This window comes from Rhinolophus sinicus, chromosome 14 (assembly GCF_057876585.1).
Source record: "Rhinolophus sinicus isolate RSI-liver-muscle chromosome 14, RSI-T2T, whole genome shotgun sequence".
Classification (NCBI taxonomy): domain Eukaryota; kingdom Metazoa; phylum Chordata; class Mammalia; order Chiroptera; family Rhinolophidae; genus Rhinolophus; species Rhinolophus sinicus.
Window position 1 is genome coordinate 108,801,196 of NC_142514.1, and position 27,313 is coordinate 108,828,508.

At 35.0% G+C, this 27,313-nt stretch overlaps 1 protein-coding gene across 2 annotated transcripts in view; it reads right to left on the reverse strand.

Moving 5' to 3' along the window:
* Positions 1-2,431: 2,431 nt before the first annotated feature.
* HOATZ (HOATZ cilia and flagella associated protein) overlaps positions 2,432-27,313 on the reverse strand; it is a 33,718-nt gene continuing 8,836 nt past the window's right edge. Inside the window, exons 4-6 of one of the 2 annotated variants that reach the window (XM_074335509.2) lie at positions 5,327-5,386; positions 4,674-4,726; positions 2,432-2,614 (exon numbers count right to left, since the gene is read on the reverse strand). In XM_074335509.2, coding sequence (XP_074191610.1) covers positions 2,557-2,614; positions 4,674-4,726; positions 5,327-5,386 — 171 coding nt within the window. In that variant the 3' untranslated portion in view covers positions 2,432-2,556. Of the gene's footprint in view, positions 2,655-4,673; positions 4,727-5,326; positions 5,387-27,313 lie in introns of both variants that reach the window. The other variant, XM_088791461.1, reaches the window with a different exon arrangement.

A 27,313-nucleotide genomic window follows, 5' to 3' on the forward strand; every position in this document is an offset into this window, starting at 1 on the left:
CTTGAATTCGCATCTGATATGTTTCCAGTCCCGCTTTTCTTCAAACTTTTTCTTTTTTTTGCCTAAGACTAAAAGTTACCTTAAGAGTTTTGTGAAGGGTTGATAAGGCAAAGAAATAGTCAAGTATGTAGACAGCTGGGCACTTAATGTCAAGTGCAAAATATTTAGTTCCAATATTACAACATTTATTACAAGTTAGAGAAGCTTTTGAGAAGCTTTTCCTTGGCCCAATTAATTAGATTGTGCCCTGAATTCTCCCTTTGATACCCTGGCCCTTGGTCCACATAGATTTTGTTAAGGTATGCAGTCAACCTAGTGTGGTAGATTACAATAACAACTCCAATTTTTTTTGTTTTGTTTTAGGTGTACAAAGCAATGTAATAGTTAGATATTTACACCCCTCACAAAGTGATAACCTCCCCCACCAATCTACTACCTCTCTAACATCATATACAGCTGTTACAATACCATTGACTATCTTCCCTATGCTGTACTCCACAACCCATGGATACATATATATATATATATATATATATATATATATATATATATATATATATATATTTGATTACAGTTGACATTCAATATTATTCTACTTCAACTTCAGCTATATAGCATATTGGTCAGTCATCTACACAGTCTATGAAGTAATAACCCCAATTCTTCACACCACCCTGTATCCATACCTTTTACTACGTGACTTTGAGTTCCTCTCACTAAAGGGGCAGAGTATATTTCCCCACTTATTGTCTTGGTATTTGGCCACGTGACTTGTTTGGCCAATAGAATCAACAAGAAGTTTCTGAGGCTAGGAAAGGCCTCACATATTATTGTTTGTTCTTTTGCTTCTCTGCTACTCTCTGAGAGAAACATAGCTCAGATATCACACTGGTCCATGCATTTCCCAAAGAAGACACAAAGAGCAGAACTGCCTCAATCAACGGATGCGTAGTGGGAAGCAGACCTGCCCTAGGTGCCGTAGCCTGAAGCAGGGCTGTCTGGCCAAGCCTAGATCAGCCAGCCCCCCAGCTGACTGACAGATGTGTGAGCAAGAATAAATGTTTGTTTTACATCACTTTGCCATGAAGTGTTGTTGAGTAATACCTAACCATTACACTTGGTAATGCAGAGAAGGGCTATCAGGGGAAGGCTGGTTGCCAAGAAAGCTCACAAAGTGGAATTTTTCTTGGTAAAATTATCTTGGTCCAGGGTCCAATCCTTAGTTTGAGAAGCTTACACCCAATCTAAGAGATTATTATATTTACATACTGAGAAATATAATTATCAGGTAAACCAATGTTTGCATTGGCCTGTTAAGCGCATACTCTCCCTCTGGGCAGAAGATTTCTTAGCGAGCATGGAATCAGAACAAAGGGAATTAGTTACATGATTCGAAAGTTTAGGCTTTGAAAATCTGCTATGTCCATCTTTACATTAGAGATCTATCTGTCTGGCAAACAAACACATCATCCTGATGGGATACCTTTTATTCTTGATACTGCTGAGATGAGTTGTCATTTCATAACTTTCTAAACTTCCCTTTTCTAGGCCTGACTGCCTTCCTTATGTTCCAAAGACTTTTTTCTTCAAATAGTGTTGTGGCAGAAACCGTTAGTTGTCCACTAATATCCATTTTAAACGTCTTTAGTGATAGAGTCCTGAATTTTAACTAGACAAATACCCCTCCACACCCATTTCAAGCCTATTTCTCAGCCTCCTTGCAGTTTGGTGTGTCCCTGTGATTAAGTTCTGACCAGTGGGTCACCCATTCCTCTGTTGGCACTGTGGAGTGGGAGCCGCACTTACGGATGTTATGTCCAGGAGTTGAAGGTGGCAGTCAGGAGAAAAATGAATGGTTGTTCTAAATAGAGCTGCGAGCATTGGAGCAGAGCATATAACCCTGAGTAGGATTGCCAGTTGGACAATGCAGAAGGGAGAAATACTTAACCTTCTTTTTTCCAAAATATACCAAAGGGAATGACCTTTGAAAGTGAGGGAGGTTGGCATTGGTATTACGTACATGTGTGTAAGACATAGGAATGCTAAGCCAGCTATTTACAGACCTAGAAGCAATTCATTTCTGACTTCAGACATGTTCCAGAAACTGAATAAACCAAATTTTGTAATTTTTTTTAATAGTAAGAAGACTTTCAAGTTTTCAGGACTACCCTTTCATCCCTATTTCCTTACTAATTGTTTTTACTGGTGGTCTACAAGTTGGGGTACATAAAGCTCCTATTTCTTGTTTATCTGATATTCATAATATAGATCAAATATAGCAATTCTGGAAATACCCTTAAAATGAAAACAAGATAAACAGGAGTTTAAGAATGTATAAAATGAGAGGTGATTATTGTGTGGCGTCAAATTCAGTAGTACCCAATAAGTAAAATAGACACCAGTATCCAATAACGGGTAAAATTCCTAGAAGTGTTGCATATTTCACTTTTATTTCTTTGCCTATTTTAACTAAGTGGTTCCAATAATCCTGCTATAAGAGCAGGTTGTTTCAAAAGTGAAGATCAGTGAACCATCCTCTACCATGTGTCAATCAAATTAATCCAAGCCTTTGACTTCTTCTTGGTCTTCTTTATCGGACTCTGGAATCACTTTCCTGTTGGCAGTAACATGAATCAGTTCCAAGACACAGAACTCTGTAGTTGTGAACACAATGTAGCATGAAAACAACTTTTGAAAGTTTCCCCAATAAAGATTTACTGTCTTGGATTCTGAATATGCATTAGATTTTGCAACCAAGTGTATAAACTTATACGGAGAAGCAGTCTGTACTGTGGAGTGTGGTTTGAAGGGCATGGGAGAAGACCGCCTAACCCTAAATATAGTTTACTCTCCAAAAAGTCAAACGTGGGAGAGTTCATCATTGGTAATTGATTTCTTTGGATTACCCATTGTTCCTTCTAGTCAGCCTTCTTTATAATGCAAATATTCCTGGGGTGGATAATAAACATATTGCTACTAAAATCTTATTATATACACACTTTCTAGTTCTTTCTTTCTGACAGAAGGGGACCTGGATTGTCTTAAGATCTGTTGGAGAAGGAATGATAAGGGTGTATCTGTGTATGTAGGGGGGTTTGGGGCAGACAGGAAAGAATGGAGGGAGGAAAGAGGGCAAATTAAAGCTTTTACAATTGTGTCTAAAATATTTCAAAATATGAAAAAGTTTATAAATGAATGTGCACTATAAAAACATCATTTCCTAAATTAGCTAATACTCAACTACCTGATCTTTTTGAAATAATTTTTTTTTGTTACAAATATTTTCTGAATTCCTACATGTAGGCAGTGTGCTAGGCACTTTGGTGACCTAGTTTCTCCTGGAGCTTGTGAGTTAAAACCACGTGAAAAGTTAAATAACAACTCAGGAGATAATAAGAATTAAATACTTATAAAATATGGGCAGAAAGAAGTGCCTGGTCAATTGCCAAAAGAAGGATACAGATGGTAACTGTGTAAAAAGCTCAGAGGAAGAAGATCTCATAGTATAATGGGATGAAAGTCAAGGCTTCAGGACAAGAGGAGAGAGAATGGGCAAGCTGATACACAAAAGGAATTAGGTAAGCATTTAAATCATTAAGGACATTATCTGTTCAAGCTGTGAAGTAGTGTTTTACTCTTAGGTGGATCCCCATGCATAACAGCAGAAATATTCTGATCATTCCTATAAAAATATGCACAGAAATCCAAGGCATCCAGACATATCTGTTGATGCTATTCACGTAGCACTCTTCATGCATTGTTTGAATCAGGTAAATGAATCTTTCAGGTGGGCTACTGTTGCTCCACCCTTAGAAGCTATGTCTAATCATCTGCCTAAAAAGTACAAAATTAAGTTACTGAGCATTATGTAGACAATTTAGCCAGGTGATTACATGATTTTTCCATTTTTCTAGAAGTTATTAAAATTAGTATAGACACATTCATTTTTCTTTAATAACATTTGATAAAGGGAGCAAGCCTCTATACTAATGAGATAAGAATAAAAATTCTATTACTTTCTAACTATTTTTTCGTTAAGGTAGTATGCAAATAAATACTTGTCAAATTAATGTTGAGTCAGCCATATGGGTTTTCAGTCATAATACAAAAATGGACAGATTTTTAAAAATTTTATTAGCGGTAGCTGATTAAACTCTTCTAGACCATGTGCCTGGTCCTGTTCTAACATTATTCCAGGGATAAGGCTATTAACCTGTCACTGTGAGGCTAAAGCCTTTGCTACATGAATTTAGATTTAGCAACCTTAGGTATGCCACTGGTGATATCAGAATTGATAATCTAGAAGACCTGCTGATTTGCTAAAGATGGTGTGGCTAGGTGTGGGTAGGGAAGAGGGGAGCTGAGAGGGAGTGATGACAGGTGAATACAATAACCCAGGATGAGAAAGGAGGGAAAGAGAATGTGTCAGAGATTCAAGGTTGATTTACTTTCCTTTTTATACCAACTTGTGCTTGCATATTGCCCAGATATGGAAGTGGGCACACAAATATTAATGTAGACGAAGAGAAGAAAATTTATTCAAGGAAAGAAATCTCTAAAACAGAGGGTGGGTTTTTAGAGGATTTGAGGGTAGGGGACAAAATGAGTAAGAAAAAAGTGCTTCTTTATGGGGGAACTAGAAAGGTGAGAATATTTGACAGAAGTAAACTTACTTTGCTTTGTGTACTTTGGCCTTAGGTTTATAAGGAAGGGAAACCAGTTCTTTCTAAAAGAAACAAAGCAAAAAAATGAAAAAGGAAGTTTTACTTCTTGCACTGACTAAAATTAACTTACTTGAAAAGAACCTGAGGTAAAATTATCACAGAGTTTATACAGATTAGCTTCTTAAATCTGGAGACTGTGGGGGGTCAGAAGTGTCCCAGATTAGGGAATTTGGGGTTCATTCAGGAGAGTGTGTGCTTGTACATTCATAAGTTTACGGGGTGCTATATTGTTTTTATTGTTTGTTCCTCTTCATTTAGCATTTGTTTTTGTATGATCTAAGTAAGATCAATCACTGAAAAACAAATATTAACACTGAAGTAGCTCATGTTAATAAACTACAGATTTATAGTATGTGACAATACGTCCACTGACAGTAACACCTCATTTCTATGCCAGCAGAACTACACATTCTGGAGATATATTTGGTGTTTATAAAGGATTAGAAAATTCTCTGATGTCTATAGCCTGCGCCCTTTTAGTATATAGAAAGCTCTAGACCATGGGTATCTAGATTTAAGGGGTCAATCTATAAAACTTCTGAGAATTTGCCATAGTTCACTGGCCCCAGATAGACTTATCCAAATGCCTCATTATGTCTCACCGAGATCCTTTCTTCTCTTTGTTTTCTTAAGAGTTGAAGAATCTCGTCTCTCCTTGTAGCCTGTTTAAAGGGGGAATAAAAAGTGGGTGAGTCTTTTGATGCATTAATAAAGCTTTGTGTCCATCGAAGGTAGAATTTTTTTTTTTCCATTTTCCTTCTTGTATTTTTTGGCAGAATTAATTTTTTTTTTTTCCGTGATAGATTTGTACTTTTCATTTGTAACACAATCCAGTTTTTATTCCAAAGGATGCTGCTTTACAATATAATTCAGAAGGTTATTTTTCCTCCCATTTAACAATAACTAACTTTTATTAAGACTTTACTATATGGAATCTGCTAAGGACTTCATATACATTGTATCATTATTTTCTTACAATAACTCAGAAGTCTGACACTACTATTATCCTGTTTTACAGATGAGGAATCGGAAACTTACTAAGGTTAAATAGCTTACCCAACCTATTAAGTGGCAGAGCTGGATTTTATACCAGCTGTATTTGACAATGGAGCCCAAGCTATTGACCGCCACACTAAATTGCCATTAAGTTAGTAGCAAGATACAAAATCAGCAAGCTCAAACAGCATACCACCGCCTAAGTCCACGACAACAGGGCTCTTCTTAGTAGCTTGCATATGGAACACAGCCTTATTCTTTCACCTCTCCTCTGTCTTAGATAACAAATATGCACATTCTGAGGTAAGTTTTCCTAAGTGTAAACAACTAATTTAGTGCAGGCATGAAGATTTATCAAGACATAGACTATATAAAAAGAGGCAAATATAGGAACAAATTTTTTTTTTATAGAATTCAGTTATGTTCAGTTTTGGAGACAGCCAGGCAGAAAATTGTATCTGGAGTAGGTGAGAACAAAAGAAAAACCTAAGAATCTGAAAAATAAAACTTGTAGCTTCAAATGGCCAAATAAAATGAAAGAAGCTCTGTTTAGATTCGGCTAGAAGCAAGAAATAACTGAGAGTAGACATAGATTTGTCATAGCCAGGTAAAAATTCTAAGTCATCCATCCGTCCATTCCAATTTATTGAGCACTGCAATATTTTCCCAGGGCTGCTGTAACAAAGTGTCATAAACTGGGAGGATTAAAGCAACAGATATTTATTATCTTACAGTTCTGGAGGCTAGAAGTACAAAATCAAGGTGTTGGTAGGGCCATGCTCCCTCTGAAATCTGTAGGGGAGAGTCTTTCCTTGCTATCTCCTGGTTTCTGGTGGCTTGCCAGCAATCTGTGGCATTCCTTGGTTTGCAGCTGTATAACTCCAATCTCTGTCTTTGTTGTCACATTGATTTCTTCTTGTGTGTTTCTGTCTTTACATGGCCATCTTATAAGGACACCAGTCTTATTGGATTAGGGGCCCACCCTACTCCAGTATTAACTTCTTAACTAATTAATCTACAATGACTCTGTTTCCAAATAAGATCACATTGTGAGGCACAGGGGGTTAAGACTTCAATATATTTTTCTTTGAAGGACACATTTCAATCTACAGTGAGCACCTACAATTTCACATTACAGTGCAATGGACTGAAAAAACACAATTCCAGCCTGCAAAGTGATTGCAGATTTATGGAGAAAAAGACAAGTAAATGGTTTTAAAGGTGCTACGATGGGGTCAGCATAGAGTGCAATTAGAGAACGGAAGAGTGATCCTAATTCAGACTACAGTACGTACGAGGTGTGATCAAACAATACAATGAATGTTTAAATAAAAAAAAATTACAGTAAAAGACACATTGCCATTAATCCCCCTCAAAATACTTCCCCTCTCTTCAAACACACTTATCCCATTGTTCTTGCCACTTTCTGAAGCAGCTCTGGAAGTCCTCTTTCTTGAGTGTCTTTAGTTGCACTGTCATGGCTGCCTTGATGTCCTGAATCATTTTGACTTTGGGGAAGAGCCAGAAGTCACACGGTGCCAGATCCAGTGAATAAGGTGATCACAACGGGAAGGCTCCATGTCACACATCACTTCTGGTATATGACAATTCTGTCAAATAAAAACATGATGGAGTGTCCTCATCTACCTTATTCACCAGATCTGGCACCGTGCGACTTCTGGCTCTTCCCCAAAGTGAAAATGATTCAGGACACCAAGGCAGCCATGACAGTGCAACTAAAGACACTCAAAAAAGAGGACTTCCAGAACTGCTTCAGAAAGTGGCAAGAACAATGGGATAAGTGTGTTCAAAGCAAGGGGGAATATTTTGAGGGGGATTAATAGCAATGTGTCTTTTACTGCAATAAATTTTATTTAAACATTCACCATTTTTTTTGATCACACCTCATAAGTATCTGTTGGGGGACTCAGAGAAGATGTCCCAGAGGAAGTCATGTCCAAGGTTAGACCTGAAAGTGGTAGTCACCAGATAACAATAAAGACAGAATGGGGAAGAAAGCTTTTGAGGCAGAGGAAACAGGGTGTACAAAACCCTGTTAGAAGGTGCTGCCTTGCTAAGTTATTCTTCAAGATGATTCTTCAGTCCTGATGCCTGTGAGAGAAGCTGCAAACCTCAGGCATGCTCCACTGAGGCACATGAGAGGAAGAGCCCATGCTGGGGGCCAGGAGTGACCAGCAGCGGGGCCAGGTACACCAGTGCCTTGGCTTTGCATCATTCTGTTCAAGTCATATTAATCTTGCCTTTTATGAGCCTACAGAGTTTTTATTTTACTCATTTTGGGACAAGATTTCTACTGTTTACTTGAATATTCACCATCATACATCAGTTAGTGAAAGAAAAAAATTCAAGGTATCTTTAAAACTAAGTTTCACAATATTTGTCAACTTGCTGTGGATTTAAAAAAATTATGTCTGCAGATAAAGACTTGGGATATTTTCAATGTACGTATTCAATGTTAGTTTTGTTTCCAACTTTTCCATTACACATGTAATCAATTAGAATCAATTGCCCCCATACAGTGATTACGTAGCTCTTTACGAGTATGCCTCTATTATGGTACTGATCTTATTTTCCCTGCGTTATCTCATAGTTGCTACCATGTCCCTTTCAGAATCTTATTTATCTTTTTATCCTTCCTTAGAGCTTAGTCGTGCCTTGTATATGATACTCAATGAATTTTTCTTGAATTGAATTGAGTCCTGATGTATAAATGAAATCATTACATTGTCTAATATGCAATCATTAGCCTAAGCAAAAAAAAAAAAAGTTTTATAAAATGAAATTAAACAGGTGTAAGTTTAGTTTTGAAAATCCCCTATCAACAAAACTACATGATTATTTTCTGTGCAACCATTGGGTAGCCATAGGAAGTTGTGTTGTCATAATGCTTGTATAATAATATAAAAATAGACAAATATTTAGTTACAAGATAATTCTAAAATAATAAAATAAAAAATAATTTTTTATTTTTATTTCAGATTCTTTTTTATTATAATGATTTTTAGTGTCTAATCAGTTTCATAATATAATATACATAATATAATGTAATATACCAGAAACAAAGCTTTCAAATATGATTTGATTTTTGCTTCCTGGACATGTTTCCTGGAAATGAATAATAAAACTACTGTAAACAACTGTGTCATCAGAACTAAAACACTGCTGTCTATTCTAAGAAGTCTCTGCTAGGATAACTAAATTCAGTGGTAAGAGAAAATCCTTACAATTTACCTTATTAGTAGGGATAAATAATTGAATTGTTAATTTCAAAACAAAAAAAGAATTTTTATTTCTAATTATAGTGTTTTAGTTGTGTTCATTAGTGGAATTTTATAATATTTTACTCATTTAATATATTAATTTTAAAAATAATACTAAAAGGGGGTCAGAACTCATAGTTACAATATTTTAATATTGGATATTTTCTATACATTTAATTTATATTTATATACTATTCTTGAAAAAGTAAATTATGGAATAAAAGTTCATTCCAGGAAATTAGGGTATGATAATTTATAAATTTAGTGTCTCATAGAAGGATAATGAATTTTAGTGTCACTTCTACAATTAAATTGCTTAGTTCTCTACTTTTGGCTATTCAGACCCAAACAACTTGGGGGAAAACATAGATTAATGGAGTCAAATACATTTGGGTTTGAATCCCAATTCTGCCATGTGATTGATGGCAAATAATATGTTAACTATCCCTCCTCGCTCTTCCTTTCTTCCCTCCACCTGTAATCAATAATCAATCCACAGGTTAAAAGTTTGTGATCTAAGGTAAATCTAAGAACCACTTCCCTGAATCTTAGATTTCTCATCTATAAAAAAGATTGTTGTGAAAATTGGAAATCATACAAACGTTGCTTAACCTAATGCATGACATATGGTGCATATTTAATAAATGTAGATATAATATTATGTGGTGACGATGATGATGAGAGAAATTTTTTCTTTCAGTGCTTTCAAATTTTGGAAGAGTGGGAAGAAGAAGAGAACGATGGATAGCTCACCTTCTGTGTACAGGCATGGAGGATTTCTGATGATTCAACCTCTGACCTATGGGTGAGTTGGTGAATAGAGTTGGAAGGAAGAAAGGAGAGATATCTAAGATATTATTTGCCCTGAGTTATGAAGTGCAAATTCCTCTGTCTACAAATTCTCTAGTATATTATAAACTGTCTCCTTAGTTAATCTTCAGGTATAAAAAAACCTTTTAATACACACTAGACTTTAAAAGAAAGGTCCTTTCTTCTTAAGACCTGGTTTGCATATGAAAAATGCATTTCTTCCTTGTATTATTGCTGAAATCTTTTGACTGAAACATTCATCAAAAATAGCATCTGGTAGTGTTTATTTCTCTGATTACTTATCTACATTACCAAAAGAAAATTTCTCTTGACTATAGTATAAAAGCTGAATTATTGAATTTAATCTTAAGAATACCTTAGAGCAGTATTGCATTGATTCCAAAATCAGCTCTTTGCTTAGTTACTTGGCAACCATCCCAGTACTTAGAGAATTTAGAAATCTTGATACCAGTGTGGTATAGTTGTTAAGCACCTTGGCTCCATTGTCAGATAGACCTGGTTCAAACTGTCTTCACTATATTTTAGCTGTGTGACTTTAAATAAGTAAGTCACTTACATGTTTCAGCTTCAGCTTCCTAACTGTAATAGAGATAATTATAATGCTTCTCAGGCAGAATTGTTCTGAGGATTAAAGGAGAATGTGAGTAAAGGACTTATAGTTTACATGCTATGTAGCTAGTTCTCAAAAATATTATTATATAGTGAGAGGAGCAGATGGTCTGGAAGGGAAAAAAAACCATGAAGAAAACAGACTAAGAAGCACTGGGAGAAATACGTTAATTCAAATGTAAATTTAAAAATATATTTATTCTTACCATTGAATATAAATGCAATATATGCTTTTGGCACAAACATCAGAAAATGTGAATAAGAAAGCACATAAAAGGAGATAATATTTCTACAAATCCATTGTTGAATCTTAGTATAAGTTTAAAAATTTAAAACATAAAAACTTTAGAAGAATTAAAGAAGCTGCAAAATAAACAATTTTCTAAGGATTTAAAAATAATGCATCACAGGGAAAAAGGCAGCTAGGGAAGCAGTGGGCTAGTTTAATGATCATACCGGTAATACAAAAAGCATGCTCAGTGATGAAAAGGAAATAGCAGTCCAATTAAAAATAAATGGAGACATGGAGGTACAAATGAACTTAAAGGTGCTTAAAGATAGTTATAAGCCTGGCTTGACAAGGATAAAATGTGTGTTTTGGGGAATAGGGGTATAAAGGGTAGGACAGTTGAATGGTATCATATTGAGGACCTTGACATAAAGATATCTCTGTTTAAACTTAATTTAGTAGATGATAGGAACTATGTTTCTGATCTCAATATAATTAAATTAGAAATAAAAAATAGATAACTTAAGACTTCTAACATTTGAAAATTAAAGAACATACTTCAAAATAATTCATGAGACAAATTATAAATCAAAGCAGAAATTTAAAAATACTTAAAATGGTATAATAATGAAAATACTATATAGTTTATGAGGTACAATTAAAATAGTAATTTGAGAGATATTCATAGCTATAAATGATTATATTAGAAAAGAGATAAAACAGAAAATTAAGAAACAAGTGAAAAGGGAAAGAAGGTAGAAGGAAAACAACTAACCCAAAATGGAAGAGAGAAGCAATAAAAATCAATAGCTAATAATATAAAACCCCAAAATACAATAGAGGATAATAAAGCCAAATGTTGGTTTTTGGAAAAAGACTTAAAATAGACAACGCTTTGCCATAATTACTTAAGAAAAAAAGATACAAATGATTAGAAATGAAAAGGGTTATAACTAGAGCTCTGGTAGAGATTAAAAAGATGTTTAAAAAACACTATGAACCCTTTACACCAATAAATTTAAAAATGTAAATGAAACAGACAATTTTCTAGAAAAAAATAACTTACCAAATTATTTCAAGAAATGAAAAACAGACCCATCCCATTTACTCAAACACAAAACCAAAATAAATAAGCAAATCAAACGTATGGCACTTACGTAGATTAAGGCCATATTAATCATTTCAACTAATTTTACTCACCATTTAGCTTATCAACTGTGTTTACTTGGGTCTACTTGCTGTACGATTCACTACTTCTAATAGTGCCTTGGCTTCAGTAAGTTAGTGTCTATACTAGAATCTTTTTCTAGGTTTCCAAGAACTGTTGCAAAGGTTGTGTGTAGTTGAAAATATTCCTTTGACACTTGATTTTTGATAGGGTTCTGGTTGAGAACCACTGATCCAGACCTTCAGAATCATTATGACATTCACTTCTTAATCTACACTTGTAGAGAGAGGCATTATGATAAATTCCATTACTTTTTATTTACCTGCAAGGGTTAAATTAACTTTGCCCACACATTTTTGCTCCATAGTTGAAATTTCAAAATATATCTTCAGTGTTAATTTTTATTTTTGCAGTTCATAAACAAAGAGGATTAAGGGAAAATATCATGAGAGTCTCTTGAACAGTATGAGCAAGTCAATCTTGATCCTGTCTTTAATCAGGATGTGGATACTTGGGTGACCATGCCTTTAGTAATGTACTCATCACCCTTTGAGATTTACCAATTTGGTGAAAACATTTAATCTAATACTAAAGCTTGTTTTGTACCTGCTAAAATTTTATTTTTTCAGTATGGGTGAAAAAAAAGAGGGAACACAGAGAAGATAAAAACAAACTTTAATTGAGTAACTGCTGGATGTCAGGCCTGTGTGAAGGATTACTCATTTAATCTTAACACAGTGAGGTAGATATGATATCATTATTGTTACCTCTTTACAGATAGAAGGATCTCAACCACATAAAAATTAACAGCCTTCCTCAGGGTCACTTAACTATTAACTAACTAGTACCTGGCCTCCCAGTTCTGTTTGACTCCATATGCTTTTTTGGCTATACTGCTTCAAACACATACTAGAGATTTTGGTACACTTACACCTAAACAAAGGCATTGACAGAATAGTTTCTTCATTCAATAGTCATTCTGAAAATGAAGAATTAATTGGGATTAACCATAGTGAAGAAGACAAATACAGTCTCTACTGTCACAGAAAAATTTGTATTCTAGTAGAAAATGTGTGTTATGGAATACACAGTGGCGGTAGCTAATCCAGTTTACAGTCAATTTAGTTCAAAGTTAATTTACTAATTTTATGGTATCATGGAGCACTTTGCAAAAAGTGGTTAAAGGGTAAAGAATAGTCCTCAACAAAATATTAGCAAACTGAAATCAGCAATACATTAAAAAGATCATACACTATGATCAAGTGGGATTTATTTCTGGAATGCATATTTGGTTCACTATTCACTAATCAATTAATGTGATACACCACATAAACAAAATAAAGGATAAAAAATCATATGATCATATCAATAGATGCAGAAAAGCATTTGACAAAATCCAGCATCCATTTATGATAAAAACTGTCAGCAAAGTGGGAATAGAGGGAATATTCCTCAACATAATAAAGGCCATATATATGACAAATCCACAGCTAACATCATACTCCATGGTGAAAAACTAAAAATATTTTCCTTAGGATCAGAAACAAGGCAAGATGTACACTTTCACCACTTTTATTCAGCATAGCATTGGAAGTCCTAGCCACATCAATCAGACAAGAAAAAAATAAAAGTCATCCAAATTGGAAAAGAATAAGTAAAACTGTCTATTTGCAGATGACATGATACTATATAGAGAGAACCCTAAAGATTCCACCAAAAAAAACTATAAAAATTGATAAATGAATTCAGTAAAGTAGCAGGGTATTAAATTAATATTCAGAAATCGCTTGCACTTTTATACACCAATAACAAACTATTAGAAAGAGAAATTACGAACACAATCCCATTTACAATTGCATAAAAAAACAAACAACCAAAAAAACCCTAGGAATAAATTTAACCAAGGAGGTGAAAGACTTGTACTCAGAAAACTACAAGACATTGAACAAAGAAATGGAAGAAGATACAAATAACTGGAAGCATATACTGTGCTAATGGATAGGCAGACTTAACATTGTTAAAATGTCCATACTACCCAAAACAATCTATAGATTCAGTGCAATCCTTATCAAAACACCAATGGCATTTTTCACAGAACTAGAACAAAGAACCCTAAAATTTACATGGAATCATAAAAGACTCCAAATAGACAAAGCAATCTTGAGAAAGAAGAACGAAGTTGGAGATATCATGCTACCTGATAGCAAACAATATTACAAGGCTATAGTAGTCAAAACAGCATGTTAATGGTATAAAAACAGACACATAGATCAATGGAACAGAATAGAGCTCCCAGAAATAAACCCACATCTACTCATATGTGATCAATTAATCAATGACAAAGGAGACAAGAATATATAATGGGATAAAGACAGTCTCTTCAATAAATGGTGTTGGGAAAACTGGACAGATACATACCAAAAAAAAAAAAAAAGAAACTAGATTACTTTCTTACACCATATACAAGCATAAACTAAAAATAGATTACAGACTTAAATGTAAGATCCAAAACCATAAAACTCCTAGAAGAAAACATAGGCAGTAAACTTTTTGACATTGCTTTTAGTAATATTTCTTTGGATATGTCTCTTCAGGCAAGGAAAACCAAAAGAAAAATAAACAAATGGGACTATATCAAACTAAAAAGTTTTGCACAGCCAAGGAAACCATCAACAAAACAAAAAGACAACCTACTCAATGGGAGAAGATATTTGCCAATGATACATCCAATAGGGGTTAATACCCAAAATATATAAGGAAATTATACAACTTAACACTAAATAAAACACCCAAATAATTCAATTAAAAAGTGGGCAGAGAACAGGAAAAGACATTTCTCCAAAGAAGACATTCAGATGGCCAATAGACATATGAAGAGATGAGATGCTCAACATCATTAATCATCAGAGATATGCAAATTAAAACCACAATGAGATATCAACTCACACCTGTCAGAATGGCTATCATCAATAAATCAATAAACAACAAATGTTAGCGAGGATGTGGAGTAAAGGGAACACATGTGCACTGTTGGTGGTCTTGAAAATTGATGCAGCCATTATGGAAAACAGTCTGGAGGTTCCGCAAAAAAATTGAAAATAGAGCTGTCATATAACCCAGCAATCCCACTTCTGGGTATTTATCTAAAGAAATCCAAAACACTAATTAAAACATGCATCCTTATGTTCACTGCAGCATTGTTTACAATAGCCAAGATATTGAAGCAACTTAAGTGTCCATTGATGGACAAATGAATAAAGAAATATATATATATATATATATATATATATATATATATATATATGAATATTACTTGGCCATGAATAGAATGAAATCTTACCATCTGTGACAACAGGGATGGACCTAGAGTGTATAATGCTAAGTGAAATAAGTCAAACAGAGGAAGACAAATACCATATGATTTCACTTCTATGCAGAATCTAAAAAACAAAATAAATGAACAAACAAAGCAGTAACAAACTTATGGATAGAACAAAGTGATGGTTACCAGATGGGAGGGGGGTTTGGGAGCTGGGTTAAAAAGATGAAAGGATAAGAAGTGCAAATTGGCAGTTACAAAATAGTCATGGGGATGTTAAGTGTGGCATAGGGAATACAGTCAATGACATTGTAATAACTGTGTTTGGTGTCAGATGGGTATTAGACTAGACTAGTACCCACCTGACTAGATTTATTGGGGGGATCATTTTGTAAGTTACATAAATGTCTAACCACTATGCTGTGCACCTGAAACTAATATAATATTGAATGTCAACAGTAACTGAAAACTAAAAAGACATTTTAAAGGGTAAACAATAGTTGAATTATGGTGGTACTTGTAAATTGATGAGCTTTCTATGATCTTATTTAATATAAACTAAATGTTTATGATAGGATTTTTGATTATAAGTTGACTATAAAATGGGAATTACACCCTAAATTTAGAATATTACCTAAACAGAACCAAGGTTCTATGGTTTCACAAAGATTGAGAACATTGTCTAATTTTTTTCTTACGGCTCCAGAATTTAATTTTTAATTCTATGCCATTGATTGGGGGTTAAATGTCCAATAGGATCACTAGGAAATTTTAATTCTTATTCTACACAGAGTCTTAATTCTTCATAGGTTCCATTTCTAGTCTCTGTTTCAAATGCAATCTTGAGGAAGGTGAGAATTACTATTGGCTTAAGGTAAAACTATGTATTCATAAAAACTATCACATTTGAGATTGATTCCAACAGGCAGTATGGACCTTGTAGCTTGTTGATTCTGATAACAGAATGCTTTAACTATGAATTTCCTCTGTGAATTTAATATCATTCCCTGTGTCTATTAATTGAAATCTGCTATGTAGATTCTATAATTTCCATGTAGTAAATTTTGTATATCTACTACAATAAGATACAGAACTGTTGGGTCTTAAATGATCTACTATGCACTTTAAAAGGCAGACTAATAATCACTGAAACGGCTTTCTCCAGCAGTAATCTGAGTTTTAGAAGGTAGACCTAATGCAGTTATCCATGAGAGTTGATGAAAGATACTAGAGGATTATTAATCAGAGGGAGGAAGAAGTCTGACTTGCAGGAAAAAAATGCATATCTAAGCACCTTTCCATACCTACTGGAAATTGCTTGATCCTGGCTCAATTCCCAGCTCTGTCATATGTAATTTTCATTTAAAAAATGACAGCTTACTAAAATGAGAAAAACATATCAGTCATTACATAAGAGGGAGTTGATATATTTTTTTCTTAAATGTAGGTTTCAATAAAATATGAATTTATCTGTTTTGAAGGAGAAAAATGTGTATTTTCTTGGTTATGTTATACATTTTTTTCTTAGTTCTGTTACATATATATTAATGGAAAACCAATAATAATTACCTGAAGAGCATAGCTCTTGTTTTAAAATACTTACACAGAACAAATGCATGAAAGTAAAAGTGTAAGTGATTTTAAAAATTGCTTTAATGCTGTTCTAAAGGAACATTTTTTAAAAATAGCAGTGAGATTTAAATTTTAATGTTGAAAAAATATGAGCATAAATTAAACATTACATTTTAAATTAAATATAGATATTTGAAGGATACTTCTATATATGATTGAATTATATGTTATTGATGATTCAGTCTGCAGTAATTATCAAGGCTTGTCCTTACTTAGCAAACAAATAAATAAGGTTTTCATCATGTTAACGGTTACATAGATATGATGAATGGGTGAAATGGACTGACCTCATTTTTCAGATATATCTTTCCTGTCTTGCCCATTAGGATGTAAGAAGGAGGGGGTGGCAGATTCCCCATTCAGATGACTCCATCTCATCTCTGGCCCATACTTTTCAAGCCCATATATTTATAGGCTTATTTGACAGCTGAAATACGCTTATCTTTGCTTATCTCAAAGGTACCTCAAACTGGATAAATCTAAAATGAACTTTTAACCCCTTCTCCCCTCCAAAAAACCTCAACACCTGACCTTCACATAATGTTCCTTGTTTCAAAAAATGGCACCATCCATCCTGTTAAGCAATCCAGAAAACCAGGAGTTATCTTTGATACCTTGGTATGCCGCACCTTCCATATCCAATGTTACTCAAGTCCTAGCTATTTTACTTCTTAAATACGTCTCACATCTGTCTACTTTTTCCTAATCCAAGCTACCATCACCTCCCAACTGGATGATTGCAATGGCCTCCACTCTGGTTTCCCCACTTTCAATCCATTCTCCATATTAAGTCTCCTGAACTTTTTCAACCAAATCTGATATTGTCATCCTCTGACTTAAAACCCTTCCATGGCTTCTTATTGTCCTTACTATTGCCGAACCTTCACATTACTACACTGCCCATTCAGCTTCTGAAATGAGCTATGCCTTTTCAAAGCACAAGGTTTTTGCATGGCTGTTTGTTCTGCCTGGAATGCTTTCCCTATGCTCCTTCCACCCCCTCCTCCTGGCCTAATTAATGCCCACTTTTCCTTCTAATCTCAGCTTAATCTTTGCAGAAATCCTCCCTGATTCACTTGATTAGATCAATATTGCCCTAGTAAATGTTCGCATGACTTCATGTATAATTCTTTCGTAAATACCTGTCTCTCTGATTAGATTGCAAGTTTCATGTAAGGGCTGAGTTTGTATCTTTAAAACATGTTTTTTGTTGTTCATCATTATACCCCAGTCCCTAGCACAATCTTTTTCCTTTCTGTTTTTACTTATTCAGTTCTCTAAAAATTTATCCTTTATAATGAAAGTTTCAAAATTTAGATATACAGTAGTCCCCCTTTATTTGTGGTTTTGCTTTTCATGGTTTCAGTTACCTTCGGTCAACTTTGGGCCAAAAGTATTAAATGGAAAATCCCAGAAATAAACTGTTCATGAGTTTTAATTGCATCCTGTTCTGAGTGGCATGATGACACCTTGTGCCTTCCCAATCTGTTCCACCTGGGACGTGAATCATCCCTTTGTCTAGTGTACTCATGATGTATACGATACCCTCCCGTTAGTCACTTAGCCATCTTGGTTATCAGGTTGACTGTCATGGTATCACAGTGCTTGTGTTCAAGTAACCCTTATAGTAGCCTAATGCAGTGTCACAATGTTTGCGTCATTCACCTCATTTTAATCCATCACGTAGGCATTGGATCACCTCACCTCATCATCATAAGAAGGATGAGTACAGTACAATAAGATATTTTGAGAGAGAGGTCACATTCACATAACTTTTATTACAGTATATTGATATCATTGTTCTATTTTATTATTAGTTATTGTTGTTAATCTCTAACTGTGCCAAATTTATAAATTACTCTTTATCATAGGTATTTACGTATGCATAGGAAAAAACAGTATAGATAAGGTTCAGACCTATCTGTGGTTTCGGGTGGTGTCTTAGAACACATCTTCCATGGGTAAGAGAGGACTACTGTACTATCCTAAATAACTTCTAAGTTTTTTTGAATAAATTACTGAATTACTATTACAATGAAAAAATATGCCTTTAAAAAAAGTTATTTAACAGAGCTTATCTCAACAATAGAATCAACTGTAAATTGATTTTTGAACAATATTCTTTGGCTTGCCCCCATCCCCCAAATTACCATAGTTTGTCAATTTGTTTGTCTTGTATACCAATGACTCTAAAGTAATTTTCTGGATATGGCACTAGGAAATACACAATTGTTTAGGAATGTGACTGTAGTTTGGGGGAAAGGTATATGCTTCTAGGACTTTTCTTTCTTATGTATAATCAGTCCTCTCTCATACCAAAGTTCTGGTATATGGAATATTGTCTTGTCCCATGTCAATTCTTTGTCTTGTTTCCTTGTACAGTATCCCAGCTACTCTGGGACAGTGGTACTGTCTTATTTTCCACTCATGACCTTGTATCCAAATTCCTATGTCAAGGTTCCTCTTACATGCTGTTGAACCTGGGCACCATGACCTTATATTTCTGTCTTTTGTCTTTTCTTGGTATCACTTCCTTCAAAGAACATACAATGTTCATCTACTGTGACTTTCTTCTGTGACCAACAGACTGTGTTTTCACTCTTGTCTGTTGCTTGCACATCCTTTTGCACAATTGACTACATGTCTGCTTAGTACCTATGAGTCTGTGAAATATGGAGCCCGTGAAAAATGAGGATTGACTATATTACCAACACAGTGGCTTGGGGAACTGTAAAATCTCAAGAGCTAAATAGACAAATGACTGAGTTTTGGTCAACGCTATTTTTGAACTGTCCTCCTATTAAATCAGTACCTCATATGCCATCTAACTTGAGGAACTCGGCTATCATGCAGGATCCTGGCTGAGATTAAGTTAAATCAGCCACCTACTTCTTTGTAAACATTTATTTGGTAAGTTAGAAGATCATCTACTATTTACAAGGCCCTGTGATTATAAAGTCAAAGAAGTCATGATCCTTTTCCTTAAGGAATGCAGAACCTGCAGGAGAAATATACCACAGTACTATATGTCAAGACTATGACAGGGGAATGTACAGGGTCCTAGGGACACAGGAAGGGCCATTTGTATCAGACCGGGGAATAGGTGAGGGTAAGAAAAGACTTGAACGTGACCATTGAATAGCTTTTAAGTACAGGTAGGCATTAGCTAAATGGGAAGAATGGGAGAAAGGCATTTTCAGGTAGAAGAAATGGTACGCTCAATGTCACAGAGGTATGAAACAACTTGGTGGGTTCTTGGAACTACAAGTTGTTCAAAACGGCTATAGTGTGAATTGCACTTAAAGGGGAATGGTGGTAAATGAGGCTGAGGAGGTATAGCAGCAGTCAGACAGTGAAAGACTTTATTATTAAACTATGATTCAACCAATTTTAGTGCAGTCAATTCTCATTTGTGGTAGCTATGGTTTATAAAGTTTCTGTGGCCACTGAATTAGCAAATACTGAACCATTGCTCCTAGGTTCCTGCCTGCCTTTGGTCACATTTCATTGATGGATCAATATATAACTTTGTTTTATGTGTGTTTATCTTTAAAGACACCTTATTTAAAATACATTGTTGATTCATCAATATCGAACTCATGGCCATGAGCTATAACTCATGTCTGAACAAAGCTTATCTAATGTATATATTTTCTCCATAAGGCACATCACAACTTGCTCTTGGTAACATTAGATAGCACTTCAGCACTTGGAGGCTATTTTTTAAACAGCAAAATCATTTTTAAAAAGCTAAAAATGTGGCACTAAATAAACCACAGAAAGGAAATCTGTTCATAGTATCAGAGCTGAAAGAAGACGGCAGAGCATCACTTTGTTCAACCTCAGCTAGAAATGTGTGTTGGGCAACTCAAACTTTTTACTGTTCCGTGAGCATCCAGCAATGACCATGAAAGCACCATGACGATTAATTTGAGGGTTACAGGTAAATTGGAGCTAGTAAGTGAATTTGCAAATATGGAGCCCGTGAAAAATGAGGATTGACTATATTACCAACACAGTGGCTTGGGGAACTGTAAAATCTCAAGAGCTAAATAGACAAATGACTGTATCACTTCAAGGACTGAGGGCATTCTTGACCACACTTCACGTGACTAACATACTTATCATAAAAAAATGATAAAATGATGAAGTAAATATAGATACAGAAATTGTTTAACTTTATTATCTGGCTCCAATATAGCTTGTCCACAGATTTTTCATCTTGCCTTTGAAGAAGCAAAGGGAACAGGTAGTTATGGTTTTGATTTCAGGTATGTCATGATTCTTTTCTGAGTCATTTGATCCGCAGAATAATCCAGTTCTCCAATAAATCCTATTTGATTTGCCCTACTGCTTTTAAGGTGCTTACTAATTGGAAAAATAAGGTTTCAGTAACTGGAATCAAATTGTTAGTTCTGCATTTATTTTAAAAAATACATAATCCTTTTTTTTTTTTTTTTTTTTTTTTTTTGCTTCATTCTGCATTTAATAGTTTCATTCAACCATGTTTTATAAGCAGATAATCAGTATGGGTCCCTGTCCAATTGCACCTTGGGTTTTAATTTTGTTCTTAAGGTGAATGTGTACAGAAGATAAAGTATACAGATCTTTGGAAAAAAGACAGATGCATCTGGAAGCATGGCCTTATCCAACTCTGGGGCAATGAATTTAGCTATTTGATCCCAAATCTCATTCCTTTTCCCAAGTAAGTTTTCATGGACTGCAGATGTGACTAAAGAGTAAGAGGGGAACCTCATCTGTCAACTGAAAACATTCCCCAAGATTAAATAATGTTTGAAAACAAAGTCGTACTGTAGATGATATAAAAGAGTAATTCATATTTATACAATCTTTTATCATTTACTACCAAAATATTTGCTTGTTACGATGAATGCACAGTCTGCTTTTACGATTATTCCAATTGAATTTTTTGACAAACTAGGGAAAAAAAGAATTTAAATGACTAAGTATCTTTTGTTGGTGAAGGAGAAATCCACCACTTCCTAGCGGTATTTGTTTTATGAGCAAAAAGGAACTTTGTTAATATTACAATAGGGCAGGACAGCAAAATTAAAACAAAGCCAGATAACACTGTTACTGAGAAAATTTAGCTTTGTCTGGGAAGCCAGTCCTGATCAATGCTGACACCAAAGAAGATTTTCTTTTCTTTTTTTTTTAAATTTATTGGGGTGACAATTGTTAGTAAAATTACATAGATTTCAGGTGTACAATCTGTATTACATCATCTATAAATCCCATTGTGTGTTCACCACCCAGAGTCAGTTCTCCTTCCATCACCATATATTTGATCCCCCTTACCCTCATCTCCCACCCCCCACCCCCCTTACCCTCTGGTAACCACTAAACTATTGTCTGTGTCTATGAGTTTTTGTTTCTCATTTGTTTGTCTTGTTCTTTTGTTGTTTTTGGTTCATATACCACATACCAGTGAATCATATGGTTCTCTGCTTTTTCTGTCTGACTTATTTCGCTTAGCATTGTACTTTCAAGATCCATCCATGTTGTCACAAATGTTCCTATATCACCTTTCTGACTGCTGAATAGTATTCCATTGTGTATATATACCACAACTTCTTTATCCATTCATCTATCGAAGGACAGTTGTTTCCATATCTTGGCCACCGTAAACAAAGCTGCAATGAACATTGGAGCACACGTGTCTTTATCTCTAAATGTTTTCAGATTTTTTGGGTAGATACCCAGGAGAGGGATTGCTGGGTCATATGGCAATTCTATTCGTAATTTTTTGAGGAACCTCCACAATGCCTTCCATAGCGGCTGAACCATTCTGCATTCCCACCAACAGTGTATGAGGGTTCCTTTTTCTCCACAGCCTCTCCAACACTTGTTACCATTTGTCTTGTTGTTGATAGCCATTCTGACTGGGGTGAGGTGATATCTCATTGTGGTTTTGATTTGCATTTCTCTGATGATTAGTGATGTTGAGCATTTTTTCATATGTCTATTTGCCATTTGTATGTCCTCTTTGGAGAAATGTCTCTTCAGGTCGTCTGCCCATTTTTCAATTGGGTTGTTTGTTTTTTTGTTGTTGAGTTTCATGAGTTCCTTGTATATTTTGGATATTAGCCCCTTATCGGAGGCACTGTTTGCAGAAATCTTCTCCCGTTCAGTTGGTTGCCTCTTTATTTTGTCGATGGTTTCTTTTGCTGTGCAGAAGCTTTTAAGTTTCATATAGTCCCATTTGTTTATTTTAGCTTTTACATCCACTGCCTTTGGAGTCAAATTCATAAAATGCTCTTTGAACCCAAGGTCCATAAGTTTAGTACCTATGTTTTCTTGCATGCGGTTTATTGGGTCAGGTCTTATGCTTAAGTCTTTGATCCATTTTGAATTAATTTTGGTACATGGTGACAGATAGCAGTCCAGTTTTATTCTTTTGCACGTGGCTATCCAATTCTCCCAGCACCATTTATTGAAGAGGCTGTCTTTGCTCCATTGTATGTTTTTAGCTTCTTTGTCAAAAATTATCTGTCCATATTTATGTGGTTTTATTTCTGGGTTCTCAATTCTATTCCATTGGTCTATGTTTTCGTTTTCCTGCCAATACCATGCTGTTTTGATTATTGTAGCCCCGCAGTACAAGCTAAAGTCAGGGAGTGTGATACCTCCAGTAGTGTTCTTTTTTCTTAAGATTGTTTTGGCCATTCGGGGTCTTTTGTGGTTCCAAACAAATCTGATGATTTTTTGTTCTATTTCTTTAAAAAATGCCATTGGGATTTTGATGGGGATTGCATTAAATCTGTATATTGCTTTGGGTAATATGGCCATTTTAACTATGTTGATTCTTCCAATCCATGAGCACAGAATGTCTTTCCATTTATTTGTGTCTTCTTCAATTTTTTTCAAAAATGTCTTATAGTTTTCAGCATATAGGTCCTTCACATCCTTGGTTAAGTTTATTCCTAGGTATTTTATTCTTTTTGCTGCAATTGCAAAAGGAATTGTTTTTTGTATTTCTTTTCCTGAGATTTCATTGTTAGTATATAGGAATGCAATGGACTTTTGTACATTGATTTTGTAGCCAGCAACTTTACTGTATTTGTTGATTGTTTCTAATAGCTTTCTGGTGGAGTCTTTAGGGTTTTCTATATATAGCATCATGTCATCCGCAAAGAGTGAGAATTTAACTTCTTCATTCCCAACTTGGATGCCTTTTATTTCTTTCTCTTGCCTGATTGCTCTGGCAAGGACTTCCAATACTATGTTGAAAGCAGAGGTGATAGGGGACAGCCCTGTTGTGTTCCTGAACATAGAGCAAAGGGCTTGAGTTTTTCACCATTAATTTTGAGATTAGCTGAGGGTTTGTCATATATGGCCTTTATTATGTTAAGGTAATTTCCTTCTATACGTATTTTATTAAGTGTTTCAATCATAAATGGATGTTGTATCTTGTCAAATGCTTTTTCTGCATCAGTTGATATAATCATATTATTTTTGTCCATTATTTTGTTTATATGATGTATCACATTGATGGATTTGCGGATGTTGAACCATCCTTGTGCCCCGGAGATGAACCCCACTTGATCGTGATGAATAATCTTTTTAATGCATTGTTGCATTCGACTTGCTAGAATTTTGTTTAGGATTTTTGCATCTGTATTCATCAGAGATATTGGTCTGTAGTTTTCTTTTTTTGTGTTGTCCTTACCAGGTTTTGGTATTAGGGTAATGTTGGCCTCATAAAATGAGTTGGGGAGTACTCTTCTTCAATTTTTTGGAAGAGTTTGAGTAGGATTGGTATTAGATCCATCCGGTCCGGACTTTTGTTTTTGGGAAGGTTTTGGATGATTGACTCACTTTCGTTACTGGTGATCGTCTGTTTAGATTTTCCAGTTCTTCATGGTTCAGCCTAGGAAGGCTATATATTTCTAAGAACTTGTCCATTTCTTCTAGGTTATTGAATTTGGTGGCATATAGTCCTTCATAGTATTCTTGGATGATCCTTTGTATTTCTGTGGTGTCCGTGATAACTTCCCCTTTCTCATTTCTGATTTTGTTAATTAGTGTCTTCTCTCTTTTTATCTTAGTGAGTCTAGCCAAGGGTTTGTCAATTTTCTTAATCTTTTCAAAGAACCAGCTCTTTGTCACATTAATTTTTTCTATTGTGTTTTTGTTCTCTATTTCATTTAGTTCTGCTCTGATTTTTGTTATTTCCTTTCTTCTGCTGACCTTGGGTTTCACTTGTTCTTCTTTTTGTAGTTCTTTAAGGTGTAACATGAGGTTATTTATTTGGGATTTTTCTTGTTTCTTGAGATAGGCCTGTAATTATATAAATTTTCCTCTTAAAACTGCTTTCGCTGCATCCCAAGAATTTTGGTGGGATGTATTTCATTGTCATTTGTTTCTATGTATCTTTTGATCTCTCCTCTAATTTCTTCTTTGACCCAGTCGTTCTTTAAAAGTATGTTGTTTAATCGCCATGTATTTGTGTTTTTTCCTGCTTTCTTTTTGCAGTTAATATCCAATTTCAAAGTCTTGTGATCAGAGAATATGCTTGGTATGATTTCAATCTTCTTAAATTTGCTGAGGCTGATTTTATGTCCCAATATATGGTCTATCCTTGAGAATGTTCCATGTACACTAGAAAAGAATGTATAGTCTGATGTTTTAGGATGAAGTGCTCTATATATGTCAATTATGTCCATTTCATCTAATGTGTCATTTAGGGCTGCTATTTCATTATTTAGTTTCTGTTTGGATGCCCTATCCGTAGCTGTCAATGATGTATTTAAATCCCCTAGTATAATTAATTGTGTTTTGGTCAATTTCTCCCTTTAGTTCTGTTAGTAGTTGCTTGGTATATTTTGGTGCTCCCTGATTGGGGGCATAAATATTGATGACTGTTATGTCTTCTTGGTTGTATTGTCCCCTTTACCATTATGAAATGTCCATCTTTGTCTCTTGTTATCTTTTTCACCCTGAAGTCTGTTTCATCTGATATCAGTATGGCTACACCTGATTTTCTCTGGGTACCATTTGCTTGGAGTGTCAATTTCCATCCTTTCACTTTGAGTCTATGCTTGTCTTTGTAGCTGAGATGTGTCTCTTGGAGACAGCATATGGTTGGGTTTAGTTTTTTGATCCAATCTGCTACTCTGTGCCTTTTTATTGGTGAGTTCAGTCCATTTACATTTAGGGTGATTATTGATATGTGAGGATTTCCTGTCATTCTATCTTTAGTTTTCTGGTAAGGCTGTGTCTCCATTGTTTCTTTGCCATTTTGTCGTTGTCTATTATTTCTGTGTGGTGGTATTCTACGATGTTTCCCTCTGTTACTTCTTTTATTACAGTATATATTTCAGTTCTGGATTTTTTTTTTGAGTGGTTACCCTTAAGTTTATGTAAAAGAAAGTTTGATATTTAGAGTATTCCATTTTCTTCTGCAAGCTTACTGTCTCCATTCCCATATTCCTGTTCAGGCTTTTACTGCTCCCCCTTTTTATGTTTTGGTTGCCACAAATTGTCCCTGTTGATGGTGGTCGAATAGCCTCCTTTGGTATTTCTTGTAGTGCAGGTCGTGTATTAGAAAATTCCCTCAGCTTCTGTATGCCTGGAAAGGTCTTTATTCCTCCTTCATATCTAAAGGATACCTTTGCTGGATATATTATTCTTGGCTCATAATTTCTCTTTCAATAGTTTGAATATTTGGTTCCAATCCCTCCTGGCTTGTAGAGTTTCTGCTGAAAAATCTGATAATAATCTAATGGGCTTTCCTTTGTAGGTTACCGTCTTCTTTTCCCTGGCTGCCTTGAGGATTCTTTCTTTGTCATTGATTTTAGACAGTTTCAATAAAATGTGCCTTGGAGAAGGCCTGTTGGGATTGAGGTAATTAGGTGTTCTATTTGCTTCTTGGATTTGAGGGTCCAGTTCCGTCCGCAAGTTTGGGAAGTTCTCATCGACAATTTGTTTGAATATATTCTCTGTTCCCTTCTCTGTTTCTTCTCCTTCTGGTATGCCCATTATTCTTATATTGGTCTTTCTGATGGAATCAGAAAGTTATTGTAGAGTTCTTTCATCTCTTTTAAGTCTCAAGTCTCTTTCTTCTTCTATCTGTGTCATTTCCAGGTTTCTATCTTTGATGTCACTGATTCTTTCCTCCATCTGGTCAACTCTACTATCTAAGTTGGCTATTTCTTTCTTAATTTCTTTATTTTATTTATTTATTTATTTAATTATTTATTTATATTATTAGTTTCAGGTGCACAAGACAAAGCAAAACTTAGACGTTTCTCATTTATATCCCTCACACTGTGTGAACCCCCCTCCCCCCATCCACTATCCCTCTGTACGTTCCCCAAATTAATTTTCAGAACCCTGTGGTCATCTTGTGGTTACCGACTATTTTCTAAACCTCTCACCTTCCCCTTATCCCCACCCCCCGCCCCTCTAGCAACCCTCAGTTTTTCCTACATGTTTCCAAAACTGTCTCTGATTAGTACATTCACTTATTCTTTTCTTTAGATTCCGCATATAAGTGAGATC